Below are 22,187 nucleotides of genomic sequence, written 5' to 3'. Positions count from 1 at the left end.
ATACTCAGTTGAGATTGGACTGTCAGGAGTGTTGCTTCTATTTTATGATCAGACTTCTAGAAAAATCTCACACCCAGCTTCTGCAGTTTTTCTCTGTTTACAACTTTTTCAAAACTTGGCACATATTTCTGTATATAAATCTGGCCTGTTTTTGTAGTTTATCTGTTTTGGTCCCAGAAAATCAATGTTAGGGAGAAGCCTTTTTGGATTTTGTGGAAAGACGATAGAGAGGACTTCATATGTTATAGAAACAGTGTCCTGAAGTCATGAGAAGCTGCTTGGATATTAGCTGTGTTGAAGGTGTCTTTTGTCTTGCCCGCTGCTGAAGGTGATTACCCATGCGGGCAGCATTTCTGCCAGCACAGGCAGCAAAGGTAAACAGAAAATTGCTGTGTACCGTACTTGCTGAATTATATTTGTGAATTGCAGCAATGATTTTTTTCAGTTGCAAGTACTAGTAGTTAAGTAATGCCATGGAGGGAGCTATTCAAACCTTCATTAGTCCGCCCTGTCTTTGTAGTTGCAAGGACTTGGTGGAATTATTGTTGTACTCAAGAGGCTGCTTGAACACAAGGAAGATTAAGCATGTGCAGAGGTGTACCGTACATCATACAGTTATACAATGCTTCATAAAGGGCTTTATAGTTATCTAATGGCGATTTACTGTTCAGTTTCTGCAGGGAGGCTGCATGTTGCTTTGTCTCTAAGGGTTAGGAAATTTGCAGTGGAGGGTTTGCTTTAATTTTTTTTAATCTTTTTTGGTTACTGAGATCTGAGTGACACTGTCTTACCCCCAGCTCTATCTCTAGGGACCTCGGAATCACACTGAAACTATTTGCTATTTTTTATTCCCGTGACCAGTCCGGTTGGAATGAGTGTGATTCCTCAGACCTCCAACATTATTGTAAATAGAATTGTTTGCTGATTTCTGCTGGTACATCTGAACATTGCATATTTGTGCAGGCTTAGGAGTGTTAGGGCTTCACAGCTATCAATGAACACAGCTTTTGGCCTAATGATTGATTCTTTGTTATTTGTGGTATAAATGGGAGGCAAGAACCTGGAGATGAAAATTATAACTGTTTGTGAACCTATGAAAATGATTCCGCAGGCAGGTAATAATGAAATTTGGGAGAACATAGGGAAAAATAAATGAGCTTATCTGAGTGTTCAAAGTAGGTTTCTTACATGTATAATGATGTTTTATTTTCTTTTGTTATTTGTGCAAGCGTAGCGGGGAACTAGGTGGCCTTTCAGTGATTGGCATGTATTTTTTTGCTGAACTAATTTGGTATCAGTAGAGCTGTTTCTGGAAGGCTATTCATTTCAGCAGAAATACATTTTCCTTTGCATGCAGTCGGCTGGCACCTGGTGTAAGTGCCGTGGCATTCAGATTGCTTTTCCTTTGGTTCAGTTAATGCAGTGTGTCAGTTGCTTCCTCTCAGTGAAGGAATTTTATGTGAAACAATTACAAAAGAGCTATGAAAAAATACTTAAAATACCATATCACAACCTATTTTACAATTTTAAGTTTTTGCAACAAGGAGCCTTACCCCGATGTAAGTGTTGCTTTTGAATGAGTAGCACGAGGCAGCCGCTGCCGCCGACCGCTGTGCCCCGCAGTGACGCTGCAGAGGTGGTGCTGCCCGGCACCTGACGGGGGCTTGACAGCTCTGACAAATTATAAACCCGCTTGTCACACCTCCATAAATGTTTATTAGAGTGGTGAGAGGGAAAAAGTTAAGATTTATAGGTTTGGGTGGGCTTTCTTCCTGTTCAGGGCTGTCCAAGTCGACAGTTTAAATTTGCTTAAAGGTTCATCTAACCCTCGCCATTCTGTGCAGTTGCCTTATTAGAGGGAATTAAACAACTCTTGGTTGACGTGAAGCTGAGATGGACAGTTTGTTTGCAGGAAGACTTTAAAGTCCTTTGCTGCATCGTAACATGTAGGAACTGTAATTGGCATGTGCGTACTTCATAAATACGGGGTTCTGGTGGGACTCCTGAGCAAGAACAGCATTGCCTAGAGGCAGCTTTGCTTCAAGTGATGTATATCTGCAGGCCATTTAAATAGAGAAGAACAGTGTGTGGGTAAGTGGTGGGATATTTCAGATGGGACACGAGGCAGGGAGTGAACATTCCTCAGCACTGTTGACTCGCTGTGTGGCCTGAGAGGAGAAGTGTCTCTTCTCTGCTTTGGCTGCCCCGCTTGCGGCTCTTCATACCGGCAGCTAGGCTTCCCTTCCTGCCGCGGCTGAGGTCCTCTGAATTCGGGGTACTGCGAGTGAAGGTCAAGGAGAACGTTGTTAATGCCAGATGTAAACACTTCAGTGAATGGGGAATTACATTTCTGTTGGCAGCAGTGGGATGTGCCAGCATGGAGGCAGTAAGTGAAATTACAGTGATAATATGTTTCAGTACTCTTTTTTTATAATAGATTATAGGGGAGAGGTGTTAAATCTTTTTCAGAGTATGTTTGCAATGGTTGGATACGTTTTAATTATTTGAAATCTGTCCTTTCTGTGTAGTACAAGAAGCTAGGTCAAATTTAAGAAAATAACTACTAACTCTTCAGACATTTAAAAAAAAAAAATCAGATTTTTTTAATGTCACTCCCCAGAAGAAGATAGCTACGTTCAAGTTGGGTCATTCTTCAGTTATCTCCCTGACATTTTTTTTATTGATATACTTGTCACTGTACTCCATTTGCCAGTCCTCTGAAGTTTTATCAGTATATAGAGTGCTTGCAATTTATATCACATTTAGAAGAAAAATATTCTGTTAATAAAGAGTATTTCCTTTTTCAGTGCTACTTAGGTGTCTGTAGCAAAATTTACTTGCTTGTGGACTTTGTTATTTACCAGCCTGGCACCACACTGGTGCTTACATGTAGGAGCTACTGTTGCTCTTCATCGGCTCCTTGGTGCTCTTCTGCTAGATACGATCGGTGTTTGAGAGGCAGGAGATGAAACACCTCTGAGAGAGGGTCAGGAAGAGGGATGGGGAAGAAGCTGAAAAGGGGATTACAGAGCCACTCCTTTCCAACAGACGCTAATACCAAACTTCAGAATGAGTAAAACTGCAGATGTTTAGCATCCTGGGATGTGAAAGGCTCTCTTCCTTTTAGCTAGTGAAACAATACCTAAAATACACTGGCTTTGAGAAATGGTTCTGCAGTGTTCAAGGACCGCCTCCTGTCATTCACAGGTGATGCATAGAAATGGATACCATCGATGTACGAGAGTAAGGTTTTAGGTTACCATTAGACGTCATCAGACAGAAGGCATGCCAATTCTGCCAGTATTTCCTACCAAAATTGTAACATTCTTCCAATTTAATTAGTGGTATGTTTTGATATAAAAAAACCTCATCAAAAAGTGAATCTGTGGTTTTATTCCTGTCTTCTAGCTTTAAAATGAGCATGAGTTAAACTGAACTTTCCTATTTACTCTGGTATTACAGCAGTAGACCTGACTATCCAGCAGGTGTTGAATACCTCTTTAATGCCTCATCTGCTGTTCCAGAATGTTCCCCAGCTTTCACTGGCCAACAGGCAACAATATTGAGCAAGAAGATGCTTTGTTTTCTCTTACTGACCTCGGCTTACCTTTCAGTGACTCTGCGGTCACAGCATTTTGAAGGGAAGCACGTGGAATACGTTGCCGCTGAATCACAGGTTGAGGATAACTGCTGAACAAGAGAGGTCCCCGACAGGAATTAAACTAAATGGAGTGCACCGTTTAATTTTTCATGCCCTTGGTGTTTTTCATCCTGATTCTTCAAGTTATGCACTGCTGTTCTTTTTATTCTTTTCTTTTTCAGGCACCAGAGCAATGGAGCAGTTATTTCCCGCTGTGGACAGCCCGAGGTCAGTTGGTGGGGCTGGAGGAATGCAGATGATGAACACCTTGTCCAGTCTGTAGCCAAAGCCTGTGCCTCAGACTCGAGGTCCAACAGTAACAAATTAATAAATGGAAATTGTTCCAGAGATTTCTCCAATGGAGGGGACCTCTCTGATGTTGAATTTGGTAAGTTTGTCACTGTTCCTTTTCTGTAAAGAGCAGAGCTTTATATAAAAGCTTAATCTTTTACATGTACTGTAACAGATTCCATCCTTTGTATTTGATTAGGCATTGTCCAATTTCTGTATGTGCGTTGTGGGACTTGAGTGAATCATTGTTGTAAACAATGCCAGAAGTATCCTTTTAGTTACTCATCAGTTGCATATCCTCTTCCCCAGATTCCTCAATCTCTAATGCTTCAGGAGCAGAGAGTTTGGCAATACAGCCTCAGAAGCTTTTGATCTTAGACGCACGATCTTACGCAGCAGCTGTGGCGAACAGAGCCAAAGGTGGAGGCTGTGAGTGCCCAGGTAAGCAGTGTTTCTTCTCAGCTTTCTATTAAGTTAATCAAAAGAATTTCCTCAAATATAATTACAGTGATGTACCTCAGTACTGCATATTTAACAGACTGCATGGATGCAAGTACTATTCATCTATATGAAAGTTCTGGACCATTGCAGCTATCGCACAGCCCTTCAAAAGGACAGGTTTAGCTGTTAATTAAGTCTGTTTCTCAGAGCATAAAACCAGCTGGTAACAGTGTTCAGTAAATGCTGAACTGTGTGGAATATTAGCTTTCCCCTGCTGAGTCAAATATATAAACTAAAGTGAGACAAAGGTGTCCAGTGTGCTAATGTCTAAAAAAAAAAACCTGAACAAACTTGTAAAAATCCGCTAACTGTAGAGGATAATATTCTAGAGTGGTTGTGCAGAATACAACTTTTCGGCAATTTTTGTGAAGCTGAAACATTTTTCAGCATTTATATCATAACCTAAAGTGACTGAAATCCTGATTCATCTTGCATTTGTAATACATTTGCAATTACCACTTTCTGTGTTCTTTGGCACTTGTAAATTGTTGGTGTTATAAACAAGATACTGTTTTATGGTCACTATTGGAAATGAATGCAGCCATTAAAATTCCATGGGTGGAGAGTCTAGAAAAAAATACCAGACAGAAAAACTATAGGTAAGATAACAAAAGCTATTTTGACCATATGTTCTTGTTTTGATCTTTGCTGCAATAGCTGCACTTCGATATGTAGCCACCAGTGAGAAGATGAATTTTCCATTTAACACCTCAAAACTACTAAACAACTCCTTATCGGAGAGTAAAATTTCAAAACAGAAAAGCAGAGTATACAGGATGTTTAATTTTCTTCCTATACATTGGTTCGTGAATTCTCTGTAGAAAATTTCCAAACAGCTTGTCACCTTCAATAAATTTGACCTCCATTAAGTGCTGCTTTTTTCCTGATAAGTTTTCTCCAGATATTGTCATGTTTGCTTCATTCTCTCTGTATAAAAATATCTCATTTATGTTGTGCTTTATTTTATAAATAACGTAATTCAGTAAAAAGACAAAAAATTGCTTAAATTTCCTGATACTGTCGGTCGCTTCTGACTGGAGTTACATAGTCCATCACTAACGGGATGTTCTGGTTTGGGCCAGAATTTGTTGGACTGATAAACAGTTAAGAAATCAAATGATCTAAAACATGCTCTTTTAAGAGACTACTGCATTTTCTTGTGCAAGCGCTCAATACCCCATATTCTGAATCCTGATTAATTTTTTTCCTCTTGTAAAAAAGGTCATTTTAGCGATCGTCATCATTTTTGTGCAGACAGAAGCATCAGGACAGAGGAAAACTAAATCTAGGAAAGACGATTGGATTAGTATTTTTCTGCATCTTCTTAGGTGCTCGCTCTGACTAGCGGACCCTCTCTGTACAGATATCGCCGCCCCAGTAGGGCAGAGTTGCTTGAGTACATCCCGTAGCAACATCTGAAGGCAGGCTCAGTAATTCTGTCTCTCTTCTGTTTTCCTGAGCTTTGAGTATTTCTCACTCACGTGTGTGATGCTTGTTCCTCATAATAGAAAAACTCAGAATAAAGCAGTGAATGAAGTAACCTTTCAGCCTTTTTGAGTGGTTAGGAAAAGGAATATGTAACTTACATAAAAATATACATTAGTTTACCAAATTTAAGAACATCAATAAATTATCAGTTAAGTATTGTTTATGCTTCACAGTCTTATGATGTTTCTCGGTCTTTTTAAAAACAGGCTATAGCCTCGAGCACAGCAGTATCACTATTCCCATAGGTTTGTACTCTGCTTTTTGTAATGTGTACTGAAACATTGAAAACAAATACACACACACACACTTTGCTAACTCTTTGCTGTTTTGCTACGCTGTGTTGTAACGTCTGGAATACCTACCGAACTCCAAGTACTAGTTTCTCCTTACAGAATATTCCTAAACAGATTATTTCATCTGTCCACAGCAACAGTGGTTTGTTTTTATGAAAAAGCTTCCTTTAGGAATTAAACTTAATGTAGTTTTTAGTTTCTTCCCTCTTTCTTGATATTTCCCTACAGAATATTATCCAAACTGTGAAGTGGTGTTCATGGGGATGGCAAACATTCATTCTATCCGGAAGAGCTTTCAGTCGTTGCGTTTGCTCTGCACACAAATGCCAGATCCAGGAAAGTAAGTGGATGTTTGGTGTTTTTTGCCTTTGTTTACATGTTTCTGCAACTGCATTCTTGTGCTGCTGATTTGTAAACTGAAATTCAGTGTTTTTTCCCTTGGTGACTTTCCTGTGTAATAACGCTAAGCTGTATTTTTTCACTTCCACGGGATTTGAGCTAAAGGAAGTCATTGTGGTTTTTATTATCATTGAAGTGAACCTAGAAAATGAGATCTGAAATTACAGTGTAGCCTTGAGTATTGATACTAGAATGTTACTACTTTCAGGTGGGCTTCTAAGTGCTAGCACTTAGGCTTACCTGCTATTCCTGGTTCTTTAATCTTTACAGCTTGGCTCTCCTTCAGAAAATTCTAGTGGTGTTCCGTGTACTTCACGCATTTATAGTGCCATTTCAGGAGACATATTTCATAGCCCTCCAGTGCTGTGGGATAACTAGCCTCTAATGGCCCATCGTCTCAGGAGCTTCTGAGGTTGGGTCTTCATGAGACGCTGTAGTTGCACCAGTCCTGTTTCCCCTACCACTTCCCTGTTTTGAATTTGCTGCTAAGAGTCTTTCATGGTTTCAAAGTAGATCCAGAATGGCCACCTGTACTAAACTGGATATGTAGATCTTCATAGGGTAGAGATCCTTAAGATACCTACAGCACACCTTGTAAAGCCTGGGAATAGTTGAGATACAGGAGATTCCAAAGGCACCTCAGGTTCCACCCTTTCATTGAGGCACAGAGTTGTCGGGGCGTATGGCAGAGTCCCAAGACACGCCAGTGGTACTGGGACTGCTGGCTAGTCTGAGTCCTCAGCTCAGAGGAAGGGAGACAGCAGAGGCTGCTGAAAGTAATGATTACCCGGTAGCGTTTACATTGTCCATTGCTGGTGATGTGTTACGCTCTTGTCTGGGAAAATGTTATTTAAGCTTCTTGCGAGTCTTACAGAGCAAAGCGCGTACCAGAGACTGGCTGTTCCTCAGGTGGACCGCATGGCTTTGTTTCTTACAAATCTGGGAAAGTGTTAATGAGACATAAATGAAAAATATTCCAGAATGACGTTCACAGCTTATTAAAATAGGAGCTTTGACTTGATAAATTCAAAGATCCAAACCTGAAAGCATTTTAAAAGAGCGAAAACTGTCTTCCCTTGTTTTCCTCTAGTTGGTTATCAGCTCTGGAAAGTACGAAATGGCTGCAGCACTTATCTGTGCTTCTGAAATCTGCGCTACTCGTAGTTCATGCCGTGGACCGAGACCAGCGACCAGTCTTGGTGCACTGCTCAGACGGCTGGGACCGAACCCCCCAGATAGTGGCGCTGGCCAAACTGCTTCTAGATCCGTATTACAGGACCACAGAGGTTTGTAAAGCATCTGTTAGTGCATGAGGTAGTTACCGAGTTCGGGTCCTTTTCTGAGGAAGTCTGTCTAGAAACGATTTCAGTTTTTTCCACTAGAAAAGGCACCAAAGCTAGCAGGAGTTTACCAACAGTAGTCTGCAAACACAGTTACATATAGGTGTAAATATAGTCTGTAATTCAAGAGCGGATTATGTTTTCCCCCTTTGCTGTAACTGCACAGTCATGGTCTATGCTTCCCCATATTTAGCTTAGGAATATGTAGTACAAAGTGCTACATATTGCAGTTTCCATTACACCATTGCAGTTTCTCAGCCAACTATTGCTTCTCTTGGTTTTTCAGCCTGAATTTTTTTTCCCCCCATCATTTTTCAGCATTGTGTGATAGTGATGGCTGGATTCCATCTGCCAGCCCACATGCAAGATGCTTTTGTTGTCTAGAACAGGAGCGTATGTCTGAACACTGTGCTATAAACTGCTGCTTAAAGCCTCGGACACATGAGGACCAGAAGTTTAAACTGTAGCAATGCCTTGTGAATGAAACTGTGGAAACTTCTCAGATGCTTTTTCACATGGGTTCTAGAAGTCAGCATCCATCAGGTCAAAACATACCGCTCTGTCCTTGGCACAGAACCTCCTCCTGGTCCCTCCTAAGGGTGCTGTCATTCCTGTTCAAAGTGCAGAGTTCTTCTGTACACACCCTTTGCCTTCCTTCTTGTCACCACCGCATCAGAGGAAACCATAAACTGTAGCTGTCTATACAAGGATTAGAAATGTTTAGGAAAATGAGTCTTCAGCATTGTTGCATTTCAAGCTTTTCAGCTATCAGCTATTATTTTTGCTCTAATTACAGCCATGACTTAATAAGCATGCTCTACAATTTTTCTTTCCACTAAGAATCAAAACCTTCCTAACCTGTGATGGGTTTTAGGTCCTGTAAGATGAGGTGTCGCATTCAGGTGCTCAGCTAGGCACTGTTTTGAAATGTTCTTTGCCCTTCTTGTTTGCATGAGAAATCGTGCAAGTCAACCTTTAATCAACCTTGTGACTGTGCTGTGTTTGATGTGCACACAGGCAAGCACTCTCTCTGAGCATGGATGTCCTGTTGTGGATGAATTGCTTTCTTTTATGACAGACGGATCTGCCCATCATTTTCAAGGGAGAGCTTTAAAATTTCCTCTCCTGTCCAAATGTTGGTTCCCATGACCCAGATGGTTTTGATCAAGATGAAGTTCCTACTCGCCCCTGCCTGGCCAAGATAGGTTTGGTATCAGGATCTTCCCTGCCAGTCACTTCAGGACTTAACCTGCCTTATTCCCTTTCCTGTTCATGTAGGTTTGGGAATTCATGTCTGTTCCAATTTCATTGTGCAGCGTTTCAGAACACAGAGGCATTAGGTAAAGCAGTAAAGATAAGTAACGAGAGCAGTGCTGAAGGGGAATAGGAGTGAGCGAGGACACAGTAATGAAGTGATTCCCACAAGTCTCAGACTGTCTTAGAAAATTGAACCAAAGAAAAATAGGAACTTTTCATCTGTGCTTTCATTTCTGCAGGGTTTCCAGGTGCTAGTGGAGACGGAGTGGCTGGATTTTGGCCACAAGTTTGCAGATCGCTGTGGCCATGGTGAGAATTCGGATGACCTAAATGAGCGCTGCCCAGTGTTTTTACAGTGGCTGGACTGCGTCCATCAGCTCCAGAGGCAGTTCCCTTGCTCTTTCGAGTTTAACGAAGCATTCCTTGTGAGTTGTGGCTTGAGAGATTGCTGTTTTATAGACTGCTTCTAAACCAGTACTCAGTACTAACATACTATAGAGCCCCAAGGGGTTTCTGATTTTCCCGTCTATCTGTGATACGCTGCAGTCTGATAAAGGTAATGGGAAAACTGCCCAGATACAGTAGACAAAAGTACTTGTATACTTCATGGGACCTGAGGTCTATTCCCTCTTAAAACAGAAGCAGGACCCTTAAGGACTTCTTTTAGACTTTAAAGAAATAAATAAATGATACAAATTTAATAGTCTCACCTAAGAGGTGCTGAAATAACGCTGGTATAATGTATCCACGCAGCATGAAAAAAAAAATCATCGTTACTGGCAATATAAACTTCCCCCTACTTTGATCTTGTTTTGACTTGAAGACTCCTCCTCTAAAAACAACCTGCCCCTTACCTTTCCATTCATTTTTTCTGTTTCTTTGCTGAAAATGTGTAGGATAGATGAGCTGTGTTTATATTCTTTTGAAGTGGACAGCTCTCCTATTAGAAGTTTGCCTAGGATGGTCAAAATCAGTTCTCAAGGCCGGAAAGCAGGTCTCTGGGAAAGTGGCAGTCACTGACTGCAGGACTAGTAATCTGAAGAACAGAAGCTTTTAATGAAGTGTCTGATCTACTAAGAGATTTAAAGCACATTCCTGTGATTGTGGTTGACTTCAATTACCACTTGCTAGCTCAGCCGTGTAACTGAGTATATGTATGGTCCTAGCTTAGCTTAGTTGTGAAATGAGGTACATAAGGTTATAACCGGCTTCACGGCACACTGCTAATCTACAGGAGCTGTGTGTGAACATACCCTTGGTATTCTGGCCTTTTTAGAGTAAACCCCCCTAATTTATTAGAGGATTGAAGTACTTGTCTTCATTTAAACATCTGAATAATCCCATGGAAGTCATTTATATGCATAAAGCTAAGTTCATATTAAGGTATTTTGTTAGACTGGGACCACAGCATGGAGCGACTAACGATCAGAATTTCTGTGCTGCATTAATGTAACAGAGGTGTCATCATTCTCTTTGCCTATCCTACAGGGCTATGAGTTTGAATCAACAAGACTTTTTTGCTTGATTATGAACAAATATTTTGTCTTCATATTTTTTGCTGAATTTTTTTAGTTACGATTTTAAAAGATGCCGCTATGCTTGAGTTCTTTTGCAATTAGTTTATAAGGAGGTATGCAAAAAATGCTAGGTGTATTTGTGTATCAGTCTTTAGGAAGGGGGTGTATTGCCCTGCGGAGGAAGGGTTTGTCGCTTCTTAAGCCTGAATGTTAATTCTCACATTAAGCTGATCTCTTCTGCCATATGACAATATTTGTATTGGTCTGTGCAGGTCAAATTGGTGCAGCACACCTACTCTTGCCTCTTTGGTACATTCCTGTGCAACAATGCGAAAGAGAGAGGAGAAAAACACACTCAGGAACGGACCTGTTCTGTCTGGTCTTTGCTGCGGGCAGCAAACAAAGCCTTCAAAAACCTGCTCTACTCCTCCCAGTCCGAATCTGTATGTATCCTCCGTTCCCCACCACGCGGGGAGAGTCCCTTTAGGGGCTCCCAGGTGCAATGGTCTCAAAAGTGTGTGCCTTAAGAAAATACGCAAGCTTGTAGCAGTGGGACATCCTAATGGCGTAACTGTCATCATGAATGCAGCGTAGAGACAGGCATTTCCAGAAAAGGGTGCTCAGCTCTCCTCATCGATGTTCACCTTTGAGCAGTCTGCTCAGTCTGACATTTCAAGTCTTGCATTAAGTTGGCTGATATTTGAGGAACGTCAAATGCAACCTGAGAAATTTCTCTATGCTGGAAATGCGTTTTTTGTAACGAAATATCTTGCTTTATTTTTTGTAACAGAAAATGTTTCAGTGTTTGACAAATAGACCTTTTTAGAGAAGTAAGCTATGTCAGAGGAGTGTCATAAAATTGCATAGAAACCTAGACACTGTGTCTATATTCATCTTAAATCTAAACAGAAAATAACTCAGGTTTAGTGTATCTTTGTTTCTCTTAATACTTTCACATTTTCAGTTTGGCTCTTCCATAGTAATAGCTCACTGACGCTTCTGGGAGGGGGCTCACAGGTACCTTTTTGTGTATTTGATAAAAGGTCATGTCAGGCATTGAGGGACGCAGTATGGTGGGCATGCGACCAAACAGTCAGTCATCAAATGTCATCATGATTAGGACAGCAAAGACTTTTATAAATAGGCAAACCCTTTTTGTTTATAAAAGTAGCAGATACCATAAACCTAACTGTAAGGACTATGCAATGTTTTTGCATATGATAGATGTGGCTTTTAATTGTTTCTTAGAGTAAAATTAAAACCTGGCTTAGTAGGAAAGAGTTTATGCCTACGTTTGTTACAAAAAGATTAATTTTCTGTTCACATCGGCCCTCTGTGGGTGGCTGTCTCCCCTGGACACTGGACGTGCAGCCCGCACTCAGACTGTGCGCTGATCCCATTTGTCATTGCGACAGGCAATGTCAGAGAGCCCTTCAGGACTTTTCAACCTGACATTGTCATCGTAGGAGTGGATGTGATAGCTGAAAGTGTGAGACATTGCAGATAAATACGGCTTGTGAGGACTTCTAAAGCTATGGATGCATCTAAGTTTTCCCTGAAAATACCAGCAGGTTTGCCCAGGAGGAGCTTAGAGAGCGCTCTTGAAGCGGGCAGCGTGGACAGGTAGCCGTTGTGTCCTTGGGCTGCCCTTACATGCTGTATCCTGCAGTATAGATGCAGTCTCGGTGACTTGGCCTCTGTTCTCAGTAAATACTACACTGTAGGGTACTGAGCTAATTAGGATAATTTGTCTGTCTGTGGGAGTTTTGGTAATTTCCTGTCTTGTATTCATCTTTTTGTGCTTTTACTTCAGCGTTTAAAAGGTGCCACTGAGATGTAGCCACATCTGTTATAAAACCGTAGTCGTTTAAGAGCAGCATCCATCAAATGAAGCCGCCCCACAGCCCTCCCTCTGCTCTGTGGCAGGGAAACCTGACTAAACAGGTTTCTGCCGTTGCCTGCTTTTCCACAAGAAAGTTGCCTGGGAAAGCAGTGGAATTGATAGTGATCCACGGTGTTTTTAAACTGAAACAGAAAGCGTATTCCACAGTCAAGGAATCCCTTTTAAGAGCAAGCTGCCTCTTCGGCAAAGTATTTCTGCATGTGCTTATTTTTAACATATGAGTGCTTCCATTAAAGACAGGGCTAGCTTTGATGAATTAGAGCCTGTAGAAGGAGGTTATTAGTTCAACTCTCATATGGCATGGTATAATACAAAGTACAAGGAAATCTCTGCGCTAACAATGGGCCACTGAATTCTTCAGCAGTTTAAATTGCTCAGAAGCATTATTAAGGTGTAGGTTCACACAGAGCACATTGCAGTAGTTCATTCATGAGAAGCTGAAAGCCAGCATTGTTATGCCTCAGCCTCTGTCTCTGAATAAAAAGATAATTACGTATCCAAGTGTAGCTGATTAAAAATGCCGTAGCTGCTCACTGGCCTTCAGAGCTATCTAGAGATCTAGCAAAGCCTCCCAGCTGCAAACCTGAATAATAAGCCCAGACTACCGCGATCAGATTTAAACACCTCTTTGCATTCTGGGAGCGAGCAGTTTACAATTTCTGAACGTCGTGTGTTCTCCCCTCTCAGGTGCTGTATCCAGTGTGCCATGTGCGTAATTTAATGCTCTGGAGTGCTGTTTACCTGCCGTGCTCTTCCCCCTCTACACCCGCTGATGACACGTGTGCCCCATACCCTGCTCCAGGCTCTAGCCCTGAAGATCAGCCTCTGGGCAGGTGAGCCTAGAGCCCAGAAATCCCATCCTGTAAAGTAAGATCAATGGAGAATATTGTGGGATGTAAGAGGAGAATGCTTGTGGTGGGAGGGAAGTATTCTTCACAAGCTTATTTGTGGGACTGTTTGACTGACCTACCCAAAAGCAGTCTGTCGTCGTTTCAGTTTTGAAAGCTGTTACGTTTCAGAGGTGACAGCATAACAGAGGGAAGATTAGCAAATAGAGTTAAGCTCTGGGTATTGCGTAGCCTTGTAGGATTCCTTATATCCTTGTGGGACATAAGCTTTCATTTGCTTGTCTTGAATTTGAGTTCTTTTTCTGTGTTGCATAACTGTTTCTTTGCTTTTTTTGTACAATGATTCTGAGCACATGTTAATTAGGAGGTGTGACCAGACTGTAAGCATTTGTGCTTTGTGGTAAAGGGATTATTCTGGGAATGTTTGAAGTCTGATTGAACATATTTTCCTGACGGCAAACAAAGTACTGAAGCAGCTCTGCACTACAGATGGTCAAAATGTGCTCCTAGATAATACTTCACAGAAGTCCATTAGTTAGCAGATTGTTACTGTCCTGATTGTGGGGGGAGTTTTTAAACCATAGTAGTTAAATGTTTTTAAAACAAAACAAAACAAAAAATCCCCTGACTTTGAATTCTGATTATTTGTACCTTTATAGGTTACCAAAGACAAGATCATTTGACAATCTGACAACAGCCTGTGATAGCAGCGTGCCTACGACCAATCGACGTAGTAGCGACCCCAGCCTCAATGAAAAGTGGCAAGAGCACCGTCGGTCTCTGGAGCTGAGCAGCCTGGGTAACCCTGGGGATGATCCCTTTGATGGAGACAGCCTGAGTAAACAAGGCAGGGCTCCAGTTGGAGCAGAACTCTCTGTTGCAGCTGGTGTGGCAGAGGGACAGATGGAGAACATTTTGCAAGAGGCCACTAAAGATGACGTTGGTCTGGAGGAGCACGTAAGGGGTAGCCTAGAGATAGTAGGTAAAGGGGATGAGATTGCCCTGGATAAGGAGAAGAGAACTGAAAATCTACATGGGTATGTCAGTGACCTCTGTGAGAAGGCTGAGGCGGATAAAGGTATCGTAGTGAACAATCCAGCACCAGTTTCACAAGGTGCTTCTGAGCTCAAAGGACAACAGGATGAGCATGCTGATCTCAGTAACACTATCCAGAAGTTACCTCAGGTGAAAGGACTACAGACTGTTCCTTTGGAGGGCTTTGTAAATAGAGATGCTCAAAAGAATACGGAGGAAGAAGGCGTTAGCAAACTTGAAGGAGAAGCAGAGAGCCTGTACAATACAGCGCAGGCCGGCCTTCCGTTACCTCTTACAATCCCGCACGAGGCAAGAACATCCAACATTGAAAGTTCTACGGAAACCTTAACAGAGAATGAAGCGAAGCAAGAGCTCGTTCCTAAGGGTCCTTGCCATAGACCTCACCTCATCAACAACAGTGCTGACGAACTTTCGCGAACTATTGAAAATAGGCCAGAGGGGGAGGGCGTGCTAGAACTGCAGAAACTGGGAACAAAAGTACATAGGACTTCTGGTAGCAGCAACACACACATCCTGATGCCTTCCCCTTGTGCCTTGCCTTTAGCTGAATGTAAAGACGAGATTGTGTGTAATGGAGAGCTGGAGCCTGAGAACAAGATGACGGAGAAGCCTGCGGGGTTTAGTATCGCCCAGAAATACCACGTGACAAACGGACACTGTGTGAATGGAGAGGACGGTCGGATCAAAGCCTCTCTGAGTCGGCAGGTCTCCACAGCTAGCTGTAGTTCTGCCCAGTTTCACTTGAGGAACTTGCACCAAAAATGGATGTTTAGTCATCTTGGTAAGCAGCAGGCAGCCAGCAGCCCAGACCAACCTGCCAGAAGTCACCTGGACGACGATGGGATGCCTGTCTACACTGATGTTGTCCAGCAGCGCCTGCGCCAGATAGAATCTGGCCATCAGCAAGAAGTGGAGACCTTGAAGAAACAAGTGCAAGAGTTGAAGAGCCGGTTGGAGAGCCAGTTCCTGAATAGCTCCTTTCGTCTCAATGGTGATTATGGAGACGAAGTGGTAAGTGAAATGGTAATTGGGCCACTGCTGGAAGCAGTGGGTTGGTTAGTCACGTTCTGGATCTCAGCATATCGTCAGCTCTTGGTTCGTTGGTCAGGTAGCGATTTTTTTTTGCCCATGCAGGCTTTTATAAAACTCTCGAGGTCATTCTGAAGAGGGCAAACAACTGACTGAGTACCTGGCAAATGGCAATTAGTGATGACTAATATTTTCACTGTATTTCAGTTTGACCATAAATGTACCAAAGGTTTACTTCACGATGGGTGTTTCACAGCGTACTCGCACATACCTGGACATACTTAAACACCTCCATTGGCCCTATTAAAAAAAAAACCCCAAACATTTGTTTTACTGTTGTTTTCATATACGGGCAAAGATATTTTTGTAAGGATGTGAACGTGTCATTTATTGGGACAGTGGCGTAGGACTGATCTCTTGGTGCTTTGCGTGCTCAGGGTAAGAAAGATGCAGCAGTGGCTGCTCTCTTAGCTCAAAACCATGAAGTTCAAGCCATCCCCTTTTCAGATGGTTGGCCTGCTCAAGGCTCATTAACTGGAATAAATTAAGAGCTTTTGTGACGGCCTTATGTCAATGAGGGTTTTTTCTCAACAAATCAAGAATTTTAAGGGAGCTTTTAAACTGTGCTTTTACTTGGAAGTGTTTAAAGTTGTAAAAGTAGAGACTTAAGTTTGAGGCATGATTCAAATACAGTATGCTAATTTCTGTAGCGATTAAATGATCTATGTAGTTGTGGTTGCAAAAGAAATTTTAAAATCAGAAATGAAATAAGTGTAATTCCAAGTTTAAGATCTCAATAGCTAGCAAGTTTTCTAGATGTCTCTGTATGCCTTGGGTGGATTTTTAAGTTGCTTCTCCCCTATCTGTTTTTTACCTAATTTCTCCTCCTCTTTTGACTAATAAATAATGAGTCAAAAGAAATACAGTCACTGGCCTTACACTGTTGCTTGAATGTACCACTGATTCAGAGAACAAGCAGGAGTCCTGTTCTGTAGAGGCCTTTGAGCACAGAGCAGTTCTGCAGATTGCTGCAAAACTTGGTTTTTCAAAGGCCCAGTATTATTAGCTAAGTAAAATAAACGAAGAGGGGCAAGCTGCTTGGGGAAGCAGGCAGGCACGGGAGGAGGAAGGGGGCGTGAAGGGGAAGGTGAGGAGACTTAGAATCTCTGAAACGGAGTTTGTATCTTCCTGGGGGTTTGCATGCTGGGCAGAGCGTTGGCCTGTAATTCCTGAGGTTGACATAACACCATCAAAAATTTCCTTTTCCTATGTGCACATTATAATATTTTTTTATATACCTGCAAAATTGAAAAAAAAAAAAATTATAGGAGGTTTCCAACTTTTGTTTGTTTGCTATTGTTTGGAAGTGGCAGAGGTGCTGGATAGTCCCAGGTACATTTGTTGTGAAAAATACTCAGAGCCTTCTTGGCTATTCACATGGGAGATAACAGCACTGAGTGCTCCTTTTGCGCATCCATTTCAGCTCAGTCCTTTCAGTTGGGTGGCTTCTGTCACTGGCAAAAGCTTGGATTCCTTGGAGAAATTTGGTGCTTTGGCTTCATTGATTATACTCCCGTTTTTTGAGGGCCTTCACAAACTGCAGCGTAGGGCTGGATGTGAGAGCGCGCTGTCCTCTAGAAAATTCTCCATTTTTAAGAATCTGATCTCTACCTTCTATTTGTGCCTCAGCTTGGGAGTAACAGGTTTTCTTCTGGAGCTCCAGAGATGCCCATTCCTCAGGGACAAAAAGACATTAACTCAAGATTTCTTGCTATTTTTAATATATTTTAAGGGCTGGCTGAGTTTTAAGTCAGTTAAAATACAAGTCTACCTGGACAGACTATATTAAGGAAGCATTATTCCCCAAAAAAACCATATATGGAAAGTATATGGCTCAAATTCTGAGTTTCCCATGTGTGATTTGGCTGGAATTTTCCAGAGTTTTTGCCGACAAAAGGATATATGTATTACTAGTATTCGTTTTGAAAGTGAAACAACCTTGGAAAGGAAATGTGACCCTGAAATTGGAGCCACAGGTAGCACCTTTTTTGGTTAATCACCCGAAGTGTTGCCAGAACTTTGTGCTAACACAGCAGAAAACAGATTTTAAATCCATTCTACCTCACATCATCCTGTCATCAGAGGGTCAAAACCTGACCTGTTGGGGTTTTTTGGCTTGTGAGGATTTTTTTTTTTTGCAGTTCACCGCTACACAAAGTCCTTCAACGTGTGGCGTTTATAGTCCCATTCAAAAAGGTACTCTCGCCTTTGCTGCCACGTGTGCGCTGTACGTAGGTGACCGGTTATGCCATTCGCCCTTCCAGTGCAAACATAGCCTGCTCTTCCTTAGCAGGAGGTATCCTTTCCACTCCTCCCCACGACTGTCCGGTTTTTATTTGTGTGGAAGTAGGAATATGGGAAGGTTCTGTTCAGCTGTGTTTGTTTGCCAACAGACTTCTATACCCGACTCGGAAAGCAATCTGGATCAGAACTGCTTGTCTCGCTGCAGCACAGAGATTTTCTCTGAAGCCAGCTGGGAACAGGTGGATAAACAGGACACAGAGGTACAGACTAAATCCCTGTAAATCGCTCATTCTTCCGGTAGGATGGGATATTCATAATTCAAATTATCCTACAGCCTTTGGTCACGTGCCACTTCTTGTGAACTATCTTCCTTGCATCTCACTTGTGTCTCCTACTTTAAATATCAGTACCTGTGCCTATGAGCCCTCTGCTGTCTGTGTACGAACTCTTGGAGAAGCTGTGGAAGGGATGCTTAGCTAAAGAGCTTTAGGTGGACACATGCTTGGTGAATATTCTTGGCCTGGATACTTTTAAAGCACGGAAGAAAAAACAGGGAATTGGACTTTATGACTTAATTTCTGTTTGTCTGAGGGGAATTTAGTGTATCTGTTCTCAAAGGGAAGGTTTCTGTTGTCTGTCTTCAGTTGTTGCCAACACTGATTTGTGCTCTTAAAATAGAACAAGCACTTCCCTCGTGGTGCTTTGCTTTGAATTTGTGAGCGCAAATGAGATGGGTTTGTTTCGAATTAATTGCCCTCTCCTTGATAAATTTGGCTTTGATTTCCCCCAGGTGACGCGATGGCTTCCAGACCACCTCGCTGCACACTGCTATGGCTGTGACAGTACATTCTGGCTTGCCAGTAGGAAGCACCACTGCCGGTAAGCTCTGCCTCGACAGAGGATGGGAGGGAGGGAGGCAGGGTCACGGCTTGAATTGTTCCCTCTCCTGTTAAACCAGGAGAGGGTTTTCTTTTGACACGTAGTTCCTTTCTCAAGGATGGATGTCAGACTAAGTGTTTTAGAGTAGGACTGTGCACGCTCCTGAAGGAACTGAGCGCTTTGAAAGAACAGAACAGTTTCTCCCATTCAGTTCCAGTTCATGCACAGTATATATTTAAAAAGCCAGACTTGGTGTCTGCTCCATGCCAGCCTAAACAGATCCCACCTTTTTTCCTCAAACTGGATTTGGAGGCAGCGGGCTGTTTAGCTTTTTAAGAGGATGTAAATAATAAAAAATACTGGTTTGTCATTTTAGCATTCAGTAATTCAATACTGCAAATATATGAATAGCATCTTCTTCCCATTACTAGTTGTAACCCTGCTCCTCTCCTTCTCTAACCATTCTCCCCTTTTCGTTAAATTGCTCTTGGAAGAGAATCTGAAAAGGACACCTATGTGAAATACCAGTTTTCTGGATTATTCTTTGCCAAACACATTGCCAGCAGAGGCTACAACAGATAATGCAGGCAGCAGGGGCTTAAAGAAGAACGGGTGGCAGAGGCCTTTTGGTTAAATCACACTCCAGTTAAAGACAGAGAATCTCGGATTTCGAAGTTGGATTTCAAATAAATTCCTATTCCTGGTTTCTGGACATGAGAAAACTATTACGAGAACAGCCATCTAAATAAATGGCAGTTATCACGTTTTGATACTTCATTGCTTTTTGAAGTTGTAGAGAATTCGTAAACATCTTTCTTGGTTTGTGTCCCTTTTATATTTTCTTCCATTTAGTCGTCTTGTAAAGATAAACAAACCCAGGAAAGAATGAATAGAAGTTGGATGGCTTTGATTTTTTTTTCATGTCCACTGTGTTTGTGCAAATTTGTATGTCTTAAGGCTTCAGATGAAAAATACAGTTACTAAGCATAGAGTTGTACACATCTGAAGGGTTTTGTAAGAGTTAAAGTGGTGGTTTCCTTTGCCCTTCTCCTAGGGGTATCTGTTGTGAAGTGTTACCCATCCAGCACTGTCGCCCTGCCTCCCCAGCCTGGCTGACATTTGGCACCCACATTTCAGTTTCCTAGGGCTGGGCTCTGGAGAACTCCTAGCGCATGGATGCACACAGGACACCCCCGGCACCGTGGGGAGTTAAAATTGACTCAGGGTTTCAAGTTTGGTTGCAGATTTCCCTTTAGTGTCTTTTGTTTCTTCAGCTTTCAAATGTCTAACCCAGGTTGACGAGGCTGTTCACATAAGCTCTGGTCTCATGTAGAGACCAATAAGGAATGGCAACCAACAAGAAAACCAAGTATTTCTGTAGTATACATTTTCAAAAACCCCAGCGATCAGTCGCAGTCTGCTCAACATTTTACCCGAGAGTGAAAATGAGTTGAAACCCATCCACTGTAAGGCCTTGAGCAGGCTAAAAATATCCAGCTTCCTTCATTGCCACTATTTGCTTCTTTTGCTCGTTCCCCTCTGAGCTCTTTCTCCCCTCCTTGCAGGGACATTGAACGTGTTGATCGAATCTGGTGAGCATTTACAACAGCCTCTGTCTGTTGTCTGTCTGCGTTTTCTTGGTAACTTCTCCAAACTAACTCGGTCTATTCCCCCTCTTTTGTTTTTCACTTGCCTAGAAATCACTAGAAATAAGTTGTGGGTGGCTAGCACAATCTGTCGGGTGTTTAGATCCGTATAAACAGGCCTCTCTTTCCACAGAAGGCATTTAGGACTTGGCTTTTGGTAGCTTAAACTGGGATGTGGATCACACTAACACTCACCATCAGTAAATCGTGTGTTCGAGTAACAGAATGCTTCACTTCTAACTGAGAAGAGACTGACCTTCAAGTTTAGCCATTATGCATTTATTTTTGATTCTTGCCCTTTTTTGCCTTATTTTTGGGAGAGGGCCATGCGTTATCAAGCAATTCTAGTATTGCTGTGCAGTGTGTTGACAAAAAAACCCCTGCCACTTATTTTAGAAGGACTGAAAATACTGTGGCAGTAATGGGTAATGCAAAGCTAGTAGAGGGTTAGTATCACAAAAAATGGATAAACATCTGTGACTTAGAAGAGGAGGTATCGGTAGCATGATTTTAAGTCACCCTTCCTCAAAGGAGTAAGATCGCTTTTCCAGCGTGTTTTTTAACATCTCTTTTTAATCTGTCAAGCGAAGCAGAGGACCACCAGCATAGAAAGAGTGAGTTGTTCAGGGCTTTCCGAAGCTCGGGGGAGAACAGTTACAGAACACTATTATCTACCACAGAAGGATAAAACAACAAAAAACCCCAAGCATATGTTAGGAAGCTGGTGAGCTACAACAAACAGATATTTGTTTTAATCCCTCTGGTTCTTTTTTGACCTCATCTGTCAACAGCGAGCTGCTGCTGGATAATCGTTCCGTGAGCAGCAGAGACGTGGGTTGTCGGAACTGCTTTTCCGCAGGGTGTTTCTGTATGACACCTCACGGGACTGTTTTCACTCCTGCTGGTTTTGCTGATAGTAATTGCTAACAGGGTCCTTAAGAAGACTTCAAAACCACGGCAGAAAGGCTAGCCATTGTCAGCCTCCTAGTGCTGGGGTTGCAGTTTTGAGACCAGGAGCTGCTGTGCGGAGCTGAGAAAATTAGCCCATTGAAGTGAGAAATGGGATTTCTCTCCTGACTCTTTCCCCAGCAGTGACCAGCATCTGGAAATCTCGTCTCTTGGCAGTGAAGGATTAATCAGAGCTACTGGGTGTAGGCAGAATTCTCTGTCAGTCTCTTGGCAGCAGCAAATCTTTTCTAGCGCAAAACAATAACGGCACAAAGTCCTGATGCCAAAGAGTCAATGGAAAGGGCATCAGGCATGGAGGTAAACTTGCAAAATTCAGCTCCCTGGAGTGCTGTTCTGAACTCCTTACAAGAATTGATGAGTTTGGAGGACAGGGCACACCAGGCTAGCCTGAGCAGCAGCAGGTTTTGAGGGGGGCTGCAAGAAGAGAAGGTAATTATTTTCAAGATTTAAATTTTATCCCTGCCTCCTGTGAGGTGCATGCGCCAGCGTGCCTCCACCAGCTGACATCTGACAAGAATGCGTATGAGACTGCTCACCCTGCCGCAGCGTTGCTGTCATTTCTGAGCATGAAATACCTGGCTGCCCGTCTCATGGCTTTGCATGATCCTTGTTGACCCAGTTTACTTTGTGCAGAGGTGTGGGACTGCCGGGAACGCCGCAAAAGGGACTGCGCTCTTGGGGCAATGGGAGGATTGCATCGACCGAAATTGGTTTTAATTTTTTTCCATCTGTCCCATGCTTAAACTTTCCAGCAGTGCACTTGAAAGAAACAGAAGAAAATGTCTCTGTGCTGGTACTTACCAGCACGCGCTTTTCAAAGAGTAAAG

At 42.4% G+C, this 22,187-nt stretch overlaps 1 protein-coding gene across 3 annotated transcripts in view; it reads left to right on the top strand.

Moving 5' to 3' along the window:
- The window catches only part of MTMR3 (myotubularin related protein 3), a 48,721-nt gene that overhangs the window by 20,215 nt on the left and 6,319 nt on the right, over positions 1-22,187 (top strand). Inside the window, exons 8-18 of one of the 3 annotated variants that reach the window (XM_050906927.1) lie at positions 3,823-4,028; positions 4,241-4,372; positions 6,442-6,553; positions 7,703-7,898; positions 9,449-9,634; positions 10,999-11,169; positions 13,317-13,462; positions 14,137-15,544; positions 18,016-18,126; positions 18,657-18,745; positions 20,311-20,337. In XM_050906927.1, the coding sequence (XP_050762884.1) occupies positions 3,823-4,028; positions 4,241-4,372; positions 6,442-6,553; positions 7,703-7,898; positions 9,449-9,634; positions 10,999-11,169; positions 13,317-13,462; positions 14,137-15,544; positions 18,016-18,126; positions 18,657-18,745; positions 20,311-20,337 (2,784 nt within the window). The remainder of the gene's footprint in view (positions 1-3,822; positions 4,029-4,240; positions 4,373-6,441; positions 6,554-7,702; positions 7,899-9,448; positions 9,635-10,998; positions 11,170-13,316; positions 13,463-14,136; positions 15,545-18,015; positions 18,127-18,656; positions 18,746-20,310; positions 20,338-22,187) is intronic. The other 2 variants (XM_050906929.1, XM_050906928.1) reach the window with 2 other exon arrangements.

The sequence above is a fragment of the Gymnogyps californianus genome, chromosome 16, assembly GCF_018139145.2.
Source record: "Gymnogyps californianus isolate 813 chromosome 16, ASM1813914v2, whole genome shotgun sequence".
NCBI classification, from domain to species: domain Eukaryota; kingdom Metazoa; phylum Chordata; class Aves; order Accipitriformes; family Cathartidae; genus Gymnogyps; species Gymnogyps californianus.
The sequence above is the reverse complement of the archived record's forward strand: the minus strand, read 5'-3'. Positions and strand labels throughout refer to the sequence as shown.